This window comes from Pipistrellus hanaki (assembly GCF_964339955.1).
Source record: "Pipistrellus hanaki genome assembly, chromosome: 12".
In the NCBI taxonomy this organism is placed as follows: Eukaryota; Metazoa; Chordata; class Mammalia; order Chiroptera; family Vespertilionidae; genus Pipistrellus; species Pipistrellus hanaki.
In genome coordinates this window covers 15,611,409-15,626,137 of record NC_140514.1, presented here as the reverse complement: position 1 = coordinate 15,626,137, position 14,729 = coordinate 15,611,409, and the positions used below count along the sequence as shown (strand labels likewise).

Here is a 14,729-nt window from a genome sequence, read left to right as displayed (position 1 = left end):
CACACCACCCCTAGGCAATGAAAACACAAGGAAGTAACTCTGGAGACCAGGTGCCAGAGTCTTGGAGGAAGAAGTGAAACATGGCAGTTTCTTTATCAACAGTCAACAAAGGCCTGGGCCAAGGGCGAGTTCTTCCGGCTGCTTCGTGGAGCTCTGGAAAACCACCCCCCTCAGCCACACGGGTGAGCCCTCTGCTAACGGGAGAAATGAGCGCTTCTAGAATAGGAGTGGAGGTGAAGGGTCTGCAGATTTGGTTTTATTTCCAACCACCCTGCCCACGGCTTCCACTGCGTGTAAAACATGCAAGGTGCCTGTCAGGTCTCTGAGGTACAGATGGCTCAGACAGGTCCTGTAGCACAGAAGAAAACAAAATATGGGTCCTGAAGTCTCCAAGTCCAGCGTTATTACTAACCAACCGTTAGCCAAGGCTCCACATGCCCTGTTTTATTGCACTCCGGTTTATTGCGCTTCCCAGGTGTTGCGTTGTTTTTGCAAATTAAAGGCAAGACCCTCCATGACAAAAAAGATGACAACTCTCTTTATTGCAGTAGTCTGGAACGGAACCCACAGTCTCTCTGAAGTATGTCCACAGTCAGTGGCCCCAAATATCATCTATAAGCCAGTGGCAATCATTCCCACCGGGGAGGATACAATGAGCCTAAGTGTAAAGCACCCGACACAACACCTGGCAGGTCCCTCTCAAAAAGCAGAGCCGCCCCAGCCCGGAACCCTGTCACAGGCAGGGCCGGAGCCCGGGGTGAGGCAGGGAGCCTCTCCAGGAAAACTGTCATCGCCAAAACAATGCTTCACGGCGTGTTGTGCAACCAACCAACCCTGTCCTTTCTGGGAAGCCAGGGGCTCCGGGTTTGTTTTCTTTCCTCCCTGCTATAGAGAGCCAATCGCCAGAACCCAAAAGGGAGGAAAGAGGCCCTGGGGAGAGATGACAAGGGAAAGGTAGTGTTTATTTTAACTTGATGCCCACCAAAGATACCTGCTTTGCCGTACGCACATCATTGGCTGTTTTAGCTTGTCTTGGCTGATACATGGAGGCGCAGACGGGGCAGAGCTGTCAAAGGCTATTTATCTGGACAGCATCTAGGCCGTTCTGAAATCTGCTAATAGTTCAGAATTAACAGGGCGGGGATGCTACGAGAACATGAACAGCTGCAGCCGTGGCTCTGGCACAGACGTCAGCCTAGAGCCTGGGACCTGCCTCTCGGCCATGCTAGGCAGACGCGTCCCCTTTTATTAAGCAGCCAGTCTCCTTTTATCAACTGCAGCTGGGCTCCCCGTGCCACTAAACCCACATTAGGAAAACAAGGGAGAGAAAGATGGGAGGGAATAAAATTGGGAGTAAAAGTAGGAAGAAACAAAGGGAAGAGAAGGCAGGCAACCAACGCTGTAACGATACTCATTCCTTTATTGTTGACTGTTAATTTGAACAGGGGCTGGGGCCTGCGGGCTGCTGGCAGCACCAGGGTGCAGGTGCATTTCTTGTCATCTAAGCCAAGGAGACCGAGGGCAATGTTTTATATATATATATATTTATATATTACATATGTAATATACGGGCCACTGCATTAGCTGTTGTCCTAAATAAAGACCATAGCGACAGACACGGAAATTTGGTCCTAATCAGGGCCCTTACTTTGTCAACCAAATGTCTGATACATCAAAAGAAGGAGAGAGAGAAAGAGAGAGAGAGAGAGAGAGAGAGAGAGAGAGAGAGAGAGAGAGAGAAGCATAGAGGCTGAGATCCAACCACCCCAGTGGCCCTGTTCCCAGCATATCTTACACTGAGTGTAGAGTATCCCCAGTGGAGTTAAACACACACAAACACGCACATACATACACACATACACAAAACTGCAGGCAGGAGCTCCTCCTCTGACCATACCTTGGGCGCAGCCCTCAGACCAGGGGCGGTGAACTTGGGAAGATTGTGCTATAAGACCGTGAGGGTCGAGTGACCAGACAATGCAGAGTCAATGGGTCCAAGTGGCGAATGGGGTGATACATGCTGCTTCATCCACAAACGAGGAGGTCACTGTGCCCAGGCGATCTGCGGGATTTCTACACACAACTCCTGTCTCAGCCTCAGCCGAACCAAGTATCTGAATTCTGAGTCTCAAATAATCTCTTGGGCTCTGATGAAAAAATGTGATATCCTAGATGGACAGGAGCAAATGGTAACTGAGTTGCCCAACCATCTAGTCCAGAAATGGCAGCATATTGATAAAAAAAACAACAACAAAACAATAGCTTGGTCCTCAGAGCAGAACTTGAAAAGTGTAAAAAGGATTACGGTAATTTCCTGATGGAAAGAGAATAACCAGGCAATCAGCCCCACCACCACCTCCCACACACTAAATTTCAGGCACATCAGTCAATTTTATGCTTTTAGATAATGACTACATTCCTCCTATCCTAGGAATTGTAGACTCCCACTACTGGGGCACTTTAAAATCCCAAACCATCGGTTTTCTCTCATGATTACCTCTTCAAACCTCCACCAACACACATACTTTAAAAAGTCAATGAAAATTAATCTCTTTTCTTTTTTTGGTAGAAATTTACTTTTCACTTGAGATACCTGGAGACATCTTGGGATGTCACAAAGGAAGGTGGAGAGCACTTCCATAGGGACCAATTCCCACAATGCCGAAGACGGGGTTAGTTTTCAACAAAACAGAGCCCAACGCATGTGACTCAGAAGCAGGGGGAATAGGCCAAGATGGCGGATCGAGCCCCGGTCTCCGTCTCCGGTGCTAAATGAAGGGAGAAGCAACAGGTGCCGACACCTTTGCTGAGCCGGGGGCGGGGATAACGACATCGCTCCCTCCACTATGAACTGGGATCCAGGCAGCTACAGGGAAGACATTCGAAGCAGGAAGGAGCAGCATCTCAAAAACAGGGAGTTGGCTTGGACCACTGGTTGACCAAAGTTACTTCTTGGAGGGGCACAGACACAAAGGACATGGGAGAAGAGGAGGGACTTCCCTTGGTGACTGTCCGCAGTGTCTCCATTCCTGTTCCTTTTCCTGCAGTGTCTCCATTCCTGTTCCATTTCCTGCAGTGTCTCCATTCTTGTTCCATTTCCTGCAGGTCCGAGGCGGCGGCAACTGGTTGGCTCACAATTCCTACCCGAGGCTTGGGAAGGAGAGCAGGAAGCAGTCTGGGAAGCCACGGATTCCTGCCAAGCTGAAGAGCATGGGCTGGGAGGGGGAGGTCTCTTAAGTCTTTGAGGAGCCCAAGAAGCTGAACAAGGTTTTCTGAGGCCCAGAAGGTGCTGGGAGCACTGTCAGGACCTCTCCTGTCCTCAGGGGACACCCAGCATTTTTCTGGTCCCAGAACGTGCTTAGGAGCTGCTCGCCACCAGCACAGGAGGAGATGGAGGTTTTGGAGACAGGTAGAAAAAGTCCTCTCTTCTCAGGCACTGGCCACCTTCCCTTCGGGGGAGAACTGACGGAGAGGAGCTTGAGGTCTGGCTGGGGGAGGGGGGTCTATAGTCAGCAGAAAAGGAGGCTATGCAGTGACCACGGCAGGCTCAGGCGAGGGCCTCTCCCCACACTAACTGAACTCCGTGAATAAATAACATTAATTAAATAAAGGAGGCTGAGAAGAGCAGGCAGAGGCACGGTCTGCCGGAGTCTCACCCCCGCACACATACAAACAGGCGCACACACACACACACACACACACACACACCAAGCGGCAGGTGAGATGATCCAGGGTTGGTGATCCCATCTGCCTGTCAGACGGGCAGCCTAACTGAAGGCTGTCACTCATGGTCTGGCACTGTCGCAGGGCGCAGAGCAGCGGAGGCCAGTGAGGCATGTGCGGCGGAGGGTGGAGGCCGCTGAGGACTCTGGCACCTGCAGGGGGTGGGGACAAGTGGGTGAAAGGGGAAGTTAGGGAAGAGGGCAGTGAGGACCATCCATCCTCTCACCTGTTGCTGTAGAAACTCCTCCCCCACAACCCCAGTCATCACCCCCCTTCACACCCTCCGGTAGCCCAGCAGCCGGTGCAGTCCCCCTGCCTCCGATCCTAAGGCCGTTCATTGCCTGCTCTGCTCATGGTGGTACTGACCAGGATCTGGATTTTCGAACTTTCGATGTGGAGGGTCTTTCCAGAAAGCTGTCCAACCGCATGAGCCTCTCCATGTGTAGTGCACGGGGATCTTGGTCTTGGTCATGAGAGAATTCTATCTCAAAGACAGTTGGAGGGGACACATCCAACTCCAGGAACATGATGTTTTCAGCCTGTGGTAGGATCATCACACCAGACATAAGCAGCAGCCCCATGACTGTACCTTCTGGGCGCTCAGTAAATACGGGGTGCAGCAAGGGTGATGAGGTAGGTTGGAGGAAGCAGAGGCTGTGAGCAGCACCTCCCCTGGGCTCTCCCTGCCCTCCCTCCTCCTACTTTCCAGCTTCTTACCCTGTACCTGGGGTGGGACCCCATTGCCATGGCAACCCGAGCATACTGGCTGATAGGCCTCTTGTAGCCCACCGCAGACGTTGGCCGCTTCTTCATTTGGCTGTTGTTGCTGTAGGGGAGAGGCTGTATTAGAATGGATTTCCTTCAAGCACAAAGGGAAGACGATATTCTGAGGAAGTAAGTATCATTCAGGTAGGCATAAGGCCCAGCAGACTGCAGGTTTCTGGAATTTTCTTCTCTTTTCTCTAACACAACCTCACAACTGGCGAGGGACAGAAGGAAAAAAGGTAGGGTCTAGGTAGAGAGGGGTAAAGTGAGGGATGTGTGTGGGGGGGATTAGGAGACATCTGTAATAATGGCAGCAATAAAAATAAAATATTTTTTAAGAAGTGATACCGAGTCAACAAAAAAATGAAGTTGGACCCTTACCTTGCACCAAATATAAAAATTAACCCCAAATGGATCATAGACTTAAAAGTAAAATCTAATCTATAAAACTTTTCAAATAAAACGTAGTAGTAAATCTTTATGATCTTAAGTTATGCAGTAGTTTCTTACCTTTGATATCAAAAGCTCAAGTAACTAATAAAAAAAAATAGGTAAGTAGGACTTTATGAACACTACAAACTTTTTGCTTCAAAGGACAGTATAAAGAAAGTGAAAAGACAATCGACCAAATGGGGGAAATATTTGCAAATCATATATTTGATAAGGAACTTGTATTCAGAATCTATAGATAACTTTTATAAATCAACTACAAAAAAGACACGCAACCCAGTTTAAAAATGGACAAAGAAGCTGAATAGCCATTTCTCCAAAGAAGATATACAAATGACCAATGAGCACATGAAGAGATGCTCAACATTATTAATTAGAGCCAAACCTTGTTTCTCGAATGTCTCCCGTCTCCAACAATTTGGTTCTTGACTGTTCACACAAAAAATGTCTCGGTTGTTGACCAAAACTTCAGTTTTCAATCTGACAACCCCTTCGTGCTGAACTGAACCAGTGACCTCTTGGTTCATGGGTTAACTTTCAACCACTGAGCCACACTGGCTGGGCATATTTTAAGATTTTAATATGGCAATATACAGATGCATATATATATATTTTTATGTATATATTCTCTTGTTGATGGTTACCTAGGTTGATTTCCCCCACCTCCCCACCATTAAATACATTTCTGTACAGGTATCTTCAAGTACATATTCAACAGATTCCCTGGGGTAAATACCCAGGAATGGAATGGTTGATGGTTGCATTGTAGGGTATGTGCATCTCAACTTTCCTAGATATTGCCAAGTTGCTTTTCGAAGTGGTTATTCCTATGAAAATTTCCATGGCCAACTCACGGTATGTCAGACTTTTTACTTGCAGCAATTTGATGAGTGTAATGTTAGAAGATAGAAAAGAATACAAGAAAGTTACTTTAATTAAAAAAACCCACCCCACACAGGTTTTGGAGGAAGGTGGACCAGGGTTTGAATGCTGGCTCTGAGAGCTTTGAGACCTTGGGAAGTGGCTTCCTCTCTCTGAGCCTCAGCAAGGCTGAGATGAACCAAGACAAACACTGAGCACGGGACACCGCGAGGACGCTGCACCTGGCCCTCCGATGATGACTTATTCTCAATGCCACTTGCTCATTTCAAGCAGGGACACAAATGAACAATGAAAGAAGCCAAAAGGCAGACAGCTATAAGACAGAAGAGGCGACGAAACGGGCAAGTAATTCACAGGTAGGACGCTCTGTCCTTGAACAGAGCAAGGCAGGCAGGAGCCCACGAACAATGCCTGCCATCTGCAGGGAGAGCAATAACATCTTTGTGGTTCATTTTATGAAAGGTGAAAGAATTGTGCTGGGCCCCACCTGGGGCCCCCGCTGACTCCTCTTTAGAGAGGAAGGCGAGAACGGATGAGGCTGCAGAAGTCCCACCTCTCAGGCTCTGCTGTGGTGGAGCCCCGGAGGCTGTGCACCTGAGAGGGCAGCACCGGTGACAGCTCGGAGGGCAGAGGGGAAATGAGTAAAATAATAGCTTATCATATATAAGAGGAGCCTACATATCCCATTTGAATTGGACACCAGCCTCCTGAGGTGCAGACAGGGCAGACACCAGGCTGTCTTTGGTGTCCAAGGTCATCTGATTAGAAAGAGACAGGAACCGAACCTTCCCGGATATTCCACGATGCTGTACTGTCTCAGGAGTACACGTGAACCGGCCTGGGGTTGAAGTGCACCTTGAAGGCTGCAGGCTCTGAGAACAGGACAGAAGGACACGGCTGGGCTGGGCTGGGCTGGGCGAGCAGAGCAGTGGATCAGTGTGAATTGGCAGCCTGACCCCACAAAGATGCCAGGGCTATTCTGGGTGGCATGCGGGAAGAAGGGGTTGGGGGAGGGGCGTCTGTAATTGGGACACCAAACTCCCCTCTTCTGCCCCAGGCCTACTTTCCATGATCGACCCTCTGCAGTAGGCCAAAGAGCTAAAGCTACGATAGAATTTTGTGAACTGTAAACCATGTGCTACAGACACTGCCCAATATCCAACCCTTAGGAGATAATTTTGTATAAACACAATTAAAAATAAAGTCTATTATGAGAAATAAGAAAATAAAAGGTCATACTCGAAAAAGTTATTGCTACAGCTAGTTGAAAAAATTGTTGGTGATTAAGGCAGGCACCTCACCTGAAGATGTTGTGTGTCAATCAGTAACCACATAGGAATAATGGTGGGAAAAATAGAAGATAGGCTTCCGAAATAAGTTGATATGGGCATGTTTCAAGAGTTTCCTGACAGCCCTAGCCGGTTTGGCTCAGTGGATAGAGCATCAGCCAGCAGACTGAAAGTCTAGGTTTAATTCTGGTCAAGGGCACATGCCAGGTTGAGGGCTTGATCCCCAGTAGGGGGCGTGCAGGAGGCAGCTGATTATGGGTATTTCTATCTCTCTATCCCTCTCCCTAAAATCAATAAAAACAGGTGTGTGTTTTTTTTTTTAATTAAATAAAATATATCCCTTCTCAGTTACAGATTATAGAAGACTAAAGCAGCATGACAAATTTGATGCACCATCTCCGGTGTGTGGATTGGGGGAGGGGAGGAAACTGCCATAAAGGACATTATTGTGGTACTGGATAAAAGTGAAGATTGCTTATATAATAGTATTGTGTTGATATGAAATTTCCTAAGTTTTGTATTGTGGTTATGTAAAACAATGTCCTCATTGTTAGGAAATACAGGTGATGGGCCAGGACATCTGCAGCTTAATCTCAAATGGTTGGTGTGGTAGGGTGGAGGAGTTATTAATAACACAAGAGATGGCAAAATATTAATTGGTGAATGTTCATGAGGGTATATGGGAATTCTTTGTATCATTCTTGAAATTCTTATTTTTCAAAATAAGAAGTTTAAAATCACATCCCTTCTCAGATTTCATCCCATATCTCTAGCCAACACAAAGAAATTCCTCCATCTGCAAACTTTAAACTGAAGTTTTCTAAGCACAAGATCACCCTAGAGCAGAAGCTTCACTAGCATTTCCTTCCAGCAGAGGGCGCTGGAGTAGTAGTTTTTGAGCTTGGCATCCTTGTAGGAAGCCTCACCTGGAAGCTTTGGGGGGAAAAAAAAATTGTCCTGGGATCCACCCAAGATCCTTTAAATCCGACTCTTTGTAGCCCAGCTTACAGGTGATTCTAGCTTTGGCCAGGGTGGAGAATGCCTGCATTAGATGCCGTACTACTGTGGGTCTCTACCTGGATTGGAAACGTAGATTTTAAGTCCAAAAATGACACCTTTGAAAAGTCTTCTAGTCATGAACTTGCCTCTTACAAACCTGTGTCGTGTCCCCTTGGGTAGGTTCAGCCTTTCAGAAAGCAGTCGGATGAAGCAGCACCTGATGCTCCAGTGAGAAGCTCAGACCTATACGGCTAGCTTCCCAACCAGCTCAGGGGGGACTCCTGCCCTGTTTGGCATTAACATTTGTAGATGCAGAGAGCAAAGAATCTCTGGGCGAGTGCATTGGTATCTGGCCTCCTAAATACCTCTATGTACATCACTGAGGCTACAGGACTGAAACAAAAGCAAGGTGTCAGCAGGATTGGCTTCTTCTAGAAGTTCCAGGGCAGCGTCTGTTCCTTGCCAATGCCAACCTCTAGAGGCTGTGGGCATCCCTCGGACGCCTTCACCTCACAGCTACGTCATTGTGGTCTCTTGTTGCTGTTGTTACATCTCCTACTTCTGGAGTCTCATCTTCCTCTGCCTTCCTTTTTATTTCTTTAAATATATTTTATTGATTTTTTTACAGAAAGGAAGGGAGAGAGAGTTAGAAACATCGATGAGAGAGAAACATTGATCAGCTGCCTCCTGCACACCTCCTACTGGGATGTGCCAGCAACCAAGGTACATGCCCTTGACTGGAACCGAACCCGGGACCTTTCAGTCCGCAGGCTGACGTTCTATCCACTGAGCCAAACCAGTTTCGGCTCTGCCTTCCTTTTTTAAAGACACTTGTGATTACATTTAAGGTCCACCTGGACAAGACAGGAGCATCTCCTCAAGCCCCTTAATTTAATCCAGTGTTTCCCAAACTTCTCTCATGATGAGAATCACCTGGTGGAGTTGTTAAAACACAGATTCCTGAATCCCAACTAAGAAGTGCTAAACTAGAATTTTTGAGAACATATAGGGAAAATTGCATACCTAACTTAGTGCTCTGTATATAAAATCTGTCTTAGAGCACTAGTTAAGTATACAATTTTACCTATATGTTCCCAAAAATTCTAGTTTAGCACTTCTTAGTTGGGATTCAGGAATCTGTGTTTTAACAACTCCACCAGGTGATTCTCATCATGAGAGAAGTTTGGGAAACACTGATTTAATCATACCTGCAAAGTCTCTTTTGCCAGATAAGGTCATCTTCACAGGTTCCAAGAATTAGGACCCTACAGAGCAGAAGCCTCACTGGTATTTCTTTGGAGGCCATTACTCAGCGTTCCACAGGGGTAATGTAAAGATTCTGCATATCCTTTTTTATTTTATTTAATTTATTTTTCATTTCACTTTTCTTTTCTTTTTTAATATATTTTATTGATTTCTTTTACAGAGAGGAAGGGAGAGAGATAGAGAGCTAGAAACGTCAATGAGAGAGAAACATCGGCCAGCCACCTCTTGCACACCCCCTTCCGGGGATGTGCCCGCAACCAAGGTACATGCCCTTGACCGGAATCGAACCTGGGACCTTTCAGTCCGCAAACCGATGCTCTACCACTGAGCCAAACCGGCTTCGGCTGCATATCCTTTTTTAGTGAATGTTGTAGTGATTTACTTAATGTGAAATGTGTAATAAATTGTATAAATTTGTAATTTGTAGTAATTAGTTTAATGTGTCCATTGCTAAGTTTAATATATAACTTGAATAAAAATATATAATAATTTAAAAATAAACCTTCTATACACACAGATTTTCAATTAAGGGACAGAGGCACTTTCAGCTGAGGGAGGCAGTCTGTTGGGTTTAAATATCTGGCCTTGTTCGTGGCTACCAGCAGAGGGAGCTGCACACCCAGCCAATGGACCCAAACTGCCTAAGGGCTAGGATGTGGAAACAGGTGGAAATGCTGAATCACGGAGCTGAGTGAAGCTATAAAGATTGGGTCCCACCTCTATCATTTCCTGATCTAGTTGCTTCCCTGAATTCCCCACCGGCCTTGAATGCTGACTGAGTTGGATTTACCTTCTGTCTGCAGAGTCTCCCATGGTGCCCGACACACAGGAAGGTAAATATTAACTATTGCTGCTGCTCTTGGCACCAGACAAATGAAAACTCATCAGACTGGCCAAATGTTAGCATTCACTGGGACTGCCACGAGGTTGAGACTGCTCTTCCCCCCTCTTCAGGCCTTTCATACAAAACTTTCTGCATCCCACCGAAACCGGTTTGGCTCAGTGGATAGAGTGTCGGCCTGTGGACTGAAAGGTCCCGGGTTCGACTCCGGTCAAGGGCATGTACCTTGGTTGCAGGCACATCCCCAGTAGGGGGCGTGCAAGAGGCAGCTGATCAATGACTCTCTCATCGATGTTTCTAAATCTCTACTCTGTATCTCTCTCCCTTCCTCTCTGTAAAAAAATCAATAAAATATATTAAAAAACAAACAAACAACACCTTTCTGCATCCCAGGCTAAGGAGACACTTTTTTTGGGGGGTGGGGAGGTGGAGACACCCTTTCTTCATGGAGACCCCTACATCAGGTCCTGAAAAATCCATCTTCCCTCCGTATCATCCCCTTAGCTCTCCAATCTATAGAAACCTGTCTCCCCACAGGCCCCTGGCCATCTCCACCCTGGCCCGAGTCCCGAGGCCCAGACGACTGGGGAGAGAGACTCACACTCCGGCTGGCACGAGTGGCTGGAACTTCCACTGCTCCTCCTCGCAGTCCAGGAAAAGCCGGTTCATGATCTTGTTCTTCTCCTCAGGGGGGATGAAGTTCTCAATAATTAGGTACCTGGGAGCAGAAAGAAGGCAGAGATGGGAATTGGGGAGAGAGACCCCCCATGCCCCCTATAAATATGTGAAGCTGAAGGATCAGAAGTAAGAAGCAAAGAGGCAGAAAGAAGGGGCACAGGTGGAGAAACCAACACGTTGGGGGAGGGGGAATAACAGGCCTTGAAAATAACTTCTAATGCAAAGAGTTCAGGGCCAAAGGGGTTCCTTTTGGCCAGCACCCAGCATGCACTTGGTGGGAGTGGCAGTGGTCATCAAGTGGAGGCTGAGGAGGGAAGGAGGTGGAAGAAACTCCAGAACCTAGGCCCCCCCCCTCCTCCCTCCGCCGCGTTATTCCTAAAACATGTGGATGCATGGGTGACTGGCGGGATGAGGCCGTCAGGAAGGAGAAGATCCTGTCGGGAGAAGCTTGGGGCCCACGGGATGGCTACGGGCCAGGAACGGGAAGAGGAGGGAGCCTACTTGAGCTTGAGCTCCCGGGTCTGCTCGTTCTGCGCCTCCTCCAGGTCCTGCCGCACACGGATGTACTCGTCATGCTGGTCCTGGATCTCCGCCTTCACCGCCTGCAGCTTGGCGTAGAGCTGGGTGGGGGCAGGTGCAGCTCAGAGGCCACCCAGGCTCAGGGTCCCGGGCTCAGCACAGGGTGAGGCCAGGGCCAGCTCTGAGTCTCTCTCCTGCGGCTCCACCACGAGTCAGGACAGGTGACTCAAAGGCTGCTCTGTCCCTCCTGCATGCTGGCCTGCTACCTGCTCTCTCTCAGTGCTGTCAGCAGCATGGAATGTTCAAACTGGAAGGGACTCTGGGACCTTTTGGTTAACACCATTTTTCCATAGTGAGGAAACTCAGGCAGAGACTTGCTCAAGCAGAATCAGGGCCAAAGACCAGGGCTTAGGCAGAGGAGGGGGTCTAAGCCAGTTTGGAAGGTGAACCACTCACCCCACTCCTGCCTCTCCAGGGGTTCTCAGAAGTGGGGGTGCGGAGGGCAGCACGGGCCCTGCTGCCCCGCTCCTAGCCACTGAGGGTGTGTCTGGGAACTGCCCCTGTGACGGGGCCACTGCCTGGCCTACTCCGGGGCAGCCACATTGGCAGCCCTCAGCGCTCTCCAGATTCTTCCTAGAGTCCAGGCTGAGACGTGCTGCTTCCTACCCTCACCCCTCATCTCAGGCACACACCTCCCCCGGCACTGCCTTTGCAGGGTTCTGGTGATGAGATGTTCTCATCCCTTCACACGCCCTTGAGGGCCCTGTGCTTCCTTCTGGGAGCCTCCCTGGGCTCACCACTGCCCTGGCCCTGCTCCAGGCCCAGCTAGCCAAGCTGTGACTCATTGGCGACACTGTAAAGGGGGAAGTTACCCAGCACCATGAGGACAATCACCCTGGAGACCAGAAATGACGGTGTTCCCAGCCCATCAGGCCTAGCCTGCCCCCGGAGAAACAGCTCTCTTCCAGCCTAACACCAACACCTGCCTTCCCGGCTCCGCACCCCAGCAGCCCAGGCAATGGAACTGGGTTCAGCAGTTCAAGCAAAGTGGGGAGAGGGCCTAAAAGACACACCCCTTGGACTGGTGACTGTCCTAGGCAGAGGCTGCCAGGCCCTCACACACCCGGACCCTGTCCTGCTGTGGCATCTCACCTTTTTTTTTTTTTTTAAAAGAAATATATTTTTATTGGTTTTAGAGAAAAAGGGATAGGGACTTAGAAACATCAATGATGAGAATCATTGACCGGCTGCCTCCTGCACATCCCCTACTGGGGTTCGAGCCTGAAGCCCAGGCATATGCCCTGACCGGGAATCGAACCAGGGACCCCTCAGTCCACAGGCCGACATTCCATCCACTGAGCCAAACCAGCCAGGGCGCATCTCACCTTCTTGAGTTTCTTGGTTTTGACCTCCACCTCCTGTTGCAGGGATGTGTAGGTGCCCCGGAGCTCCATGGTCTCCTCGTCGCGGAGCATCATCTCCTGCTGCATCTCCCGCTCGCGGCGTTTCTAGGCCAGGGCAGGGCACAGGGGCTCAGGGCAGCAGCACATACCAGGGAAGGGCAAGGGAGCTCAGGGACTGGCTCACTCCGCCTCCCGTGGGACATGGCTGCCCTATGGCCCCAGCTGCCAGGAGGAGGAAGGGAGGGTAGCATGGCCCACATCCCTGGCTCCCACCCCAACCTCAGTGGGAGCCCCTCCTCTCTGAACCTTCTTCTCGGCTCCTATGGCCATGCCTTTCCCAGGCACTGCCCCTGTGGGTGGAAACCCAGCCCTAATCACTGGCACATTCCAGAGGTGTCAACCACTTACACAGCTGTCCGCATACGGGCTTCCCAGCCACCCCACCATCTCCCCACGTGGTGTTACAGTTGACTGGTAAGAACAACCAGTTGTGGTTCATGATGATTCAGGGCTTAGCCATACACTTGGCCAGGGACTCGCACCTTGGGGAAGGCCCAGGAATTCGTACCAGGTGCCGTGGAGGCTGACAGAGTGGAGAGCCACCGCTTTCTCTCACCCACCAGCTAGCAGTGCCCCTGCCAGAGACAAGCCCTGGGCTGGTGGACCCATGGGATCCAGGGCAGCTTGTCTGAGGTTCTCAGCACTGGCCCAAGGATCCTGAGTCCAGGATGGCTGACTGCCCGATGCCCCTCAGACATGACCTCAAGGCCATTCACCCCCAGGGACCCGAGGCCTCACTCCTACCTGCTCGGCAATCTCCTGCCTCTTCAGTTCCAACATCTTTTGCTGCTCGTTTGTGTGATCCATGATGTTCCTGCCCCCGATGAGCAGCTTGCTCTCCATGGCCTGGGGATACAGACAGGGTTAGAGACAGGCTTTTTAAAGGGGCACCGGATTCCCAGGTTGAGAGGTTCTGCTCCCCTGTCCTCTGTGGTCCTTCCAAGAAGGGACACAAAATGTGTCCCAATGGGGCCTTCAAGCTTTTTCCTGCAGCTTCTTGGGCCCCAGCACAAGGCTCCCATTGTCGGCAGGACCATTAGGTGAGGAAAGGAGAGGGGATCCTTCAGGGAACGTAGGGCACCTGATCTGTCCGCTTTGGATCCAGATGGAAGGTGGTTCACGGGCCTGGGAGGGCAACGTAATCCTGGCATTCAGCACGCAGCTGGTGTTCGGGAGGGGGAGACAGAAGATAGTCCCTGGGCGGCCCAGCTTTTTGGATGACTATCTCCTAATGCAGGAAGAGGGCTCTCAACACAGGCAATGGAAGAGCCTAGTTGTAGGCGGACATGGAAAGCAGAAGAGAAGCCAAAGGCAGGAGACTCTGTAACACTAAGAGTCTCCAGAGGCACTTAGCTTTGGAGATGGCCAGACAGACTGGGCTCTACCACTAACTGCAAAGCCTTGGCCAAGTCACCAGCTTCGGTTCTCCCATCTAACATCAGAACTGTCTACGACGCAGCTTGAGCATCTTGGGACCTTTCCTCTGATTCCCTCCAATCTGCACATTTCCTCCTCTGGCCTCCTCAATAGGCAGGACACCCTCCTGGTGCTCTGCCATCACATCCCATCATTGGTGCCCTTCCTGTCTCTCCTGAGAGCTCCCTCAGGGCAGGAATCGTGTCTCATCAGATCTCGGTGTCAGAGCTTAGCACAGAGGAAGTGCTCAATCCATATTTGATGAACTGAAAGGAACCTTTGGGGTTGCCCCAGAGCGGGGTTCCAGGTCCTTTCTCTGGGCTCTCTCATCCCAGCGTCAACCGACCAATCCACACGCACTGTGGCAGGGCCAAAGGGCAGAGCAGCCGGCTCCTGCATCTTGGACCCCTGAAGGAGGGACTGGCTGGGTGTGGAGAG

General features: G+C 49.9%; 1 protein-coding gene across 1 annotated transcript in view; it reads right to left on the bottom strand.

Annotated features, from left to right (window-relative positions):
• Nucleotides 1-1,400: 1,400 nt before the first annotated feature.
• Nucleotides 1,401-14,729, bottom strand: part of KIF3C (kinesin family member 3C) — a 31,789-nt gene continuing 18,460 nt past the window's right edge. Inside the window, exons 2-8 of the mRNA XM_084901413.1 lie at nucleotides 13,620-13,721; nucleotides 12,798-12,920; nucleotides 11,395-11,513; nucleotides 10,817-10,933; nucleotides 4,441-4,549; nucleotides 4,090-4,262; nucleotides 1,401-3,875 (exon numbers count right to left, since the gene is read on the bottom strand). Coding sequence (XP_084757539.1) covers nucleotides 3,782-3,875; nucleotides 4,090-4,262; nucleotides 4,441-4,549; nucleotides 10,817-10,933; nucleotides 11,395-11,513; nucleotides 12,798-12,920; nucleotides 13,620-13,721 — 837 coding nt within the window. The 3' untranslated portion in view covers nucleotides 1,401-3,781. The remainder of the gene's footprint in view (nucleotides 3,876-4,089; nucleotides 4,263-4,440; nucleotides 4,550-10,816; nucleotides 10,934-11,394; nucleotides 11,514-12,797; nucleotides 12,921-13,619; nucleotides 13,722-14,729) is intronic.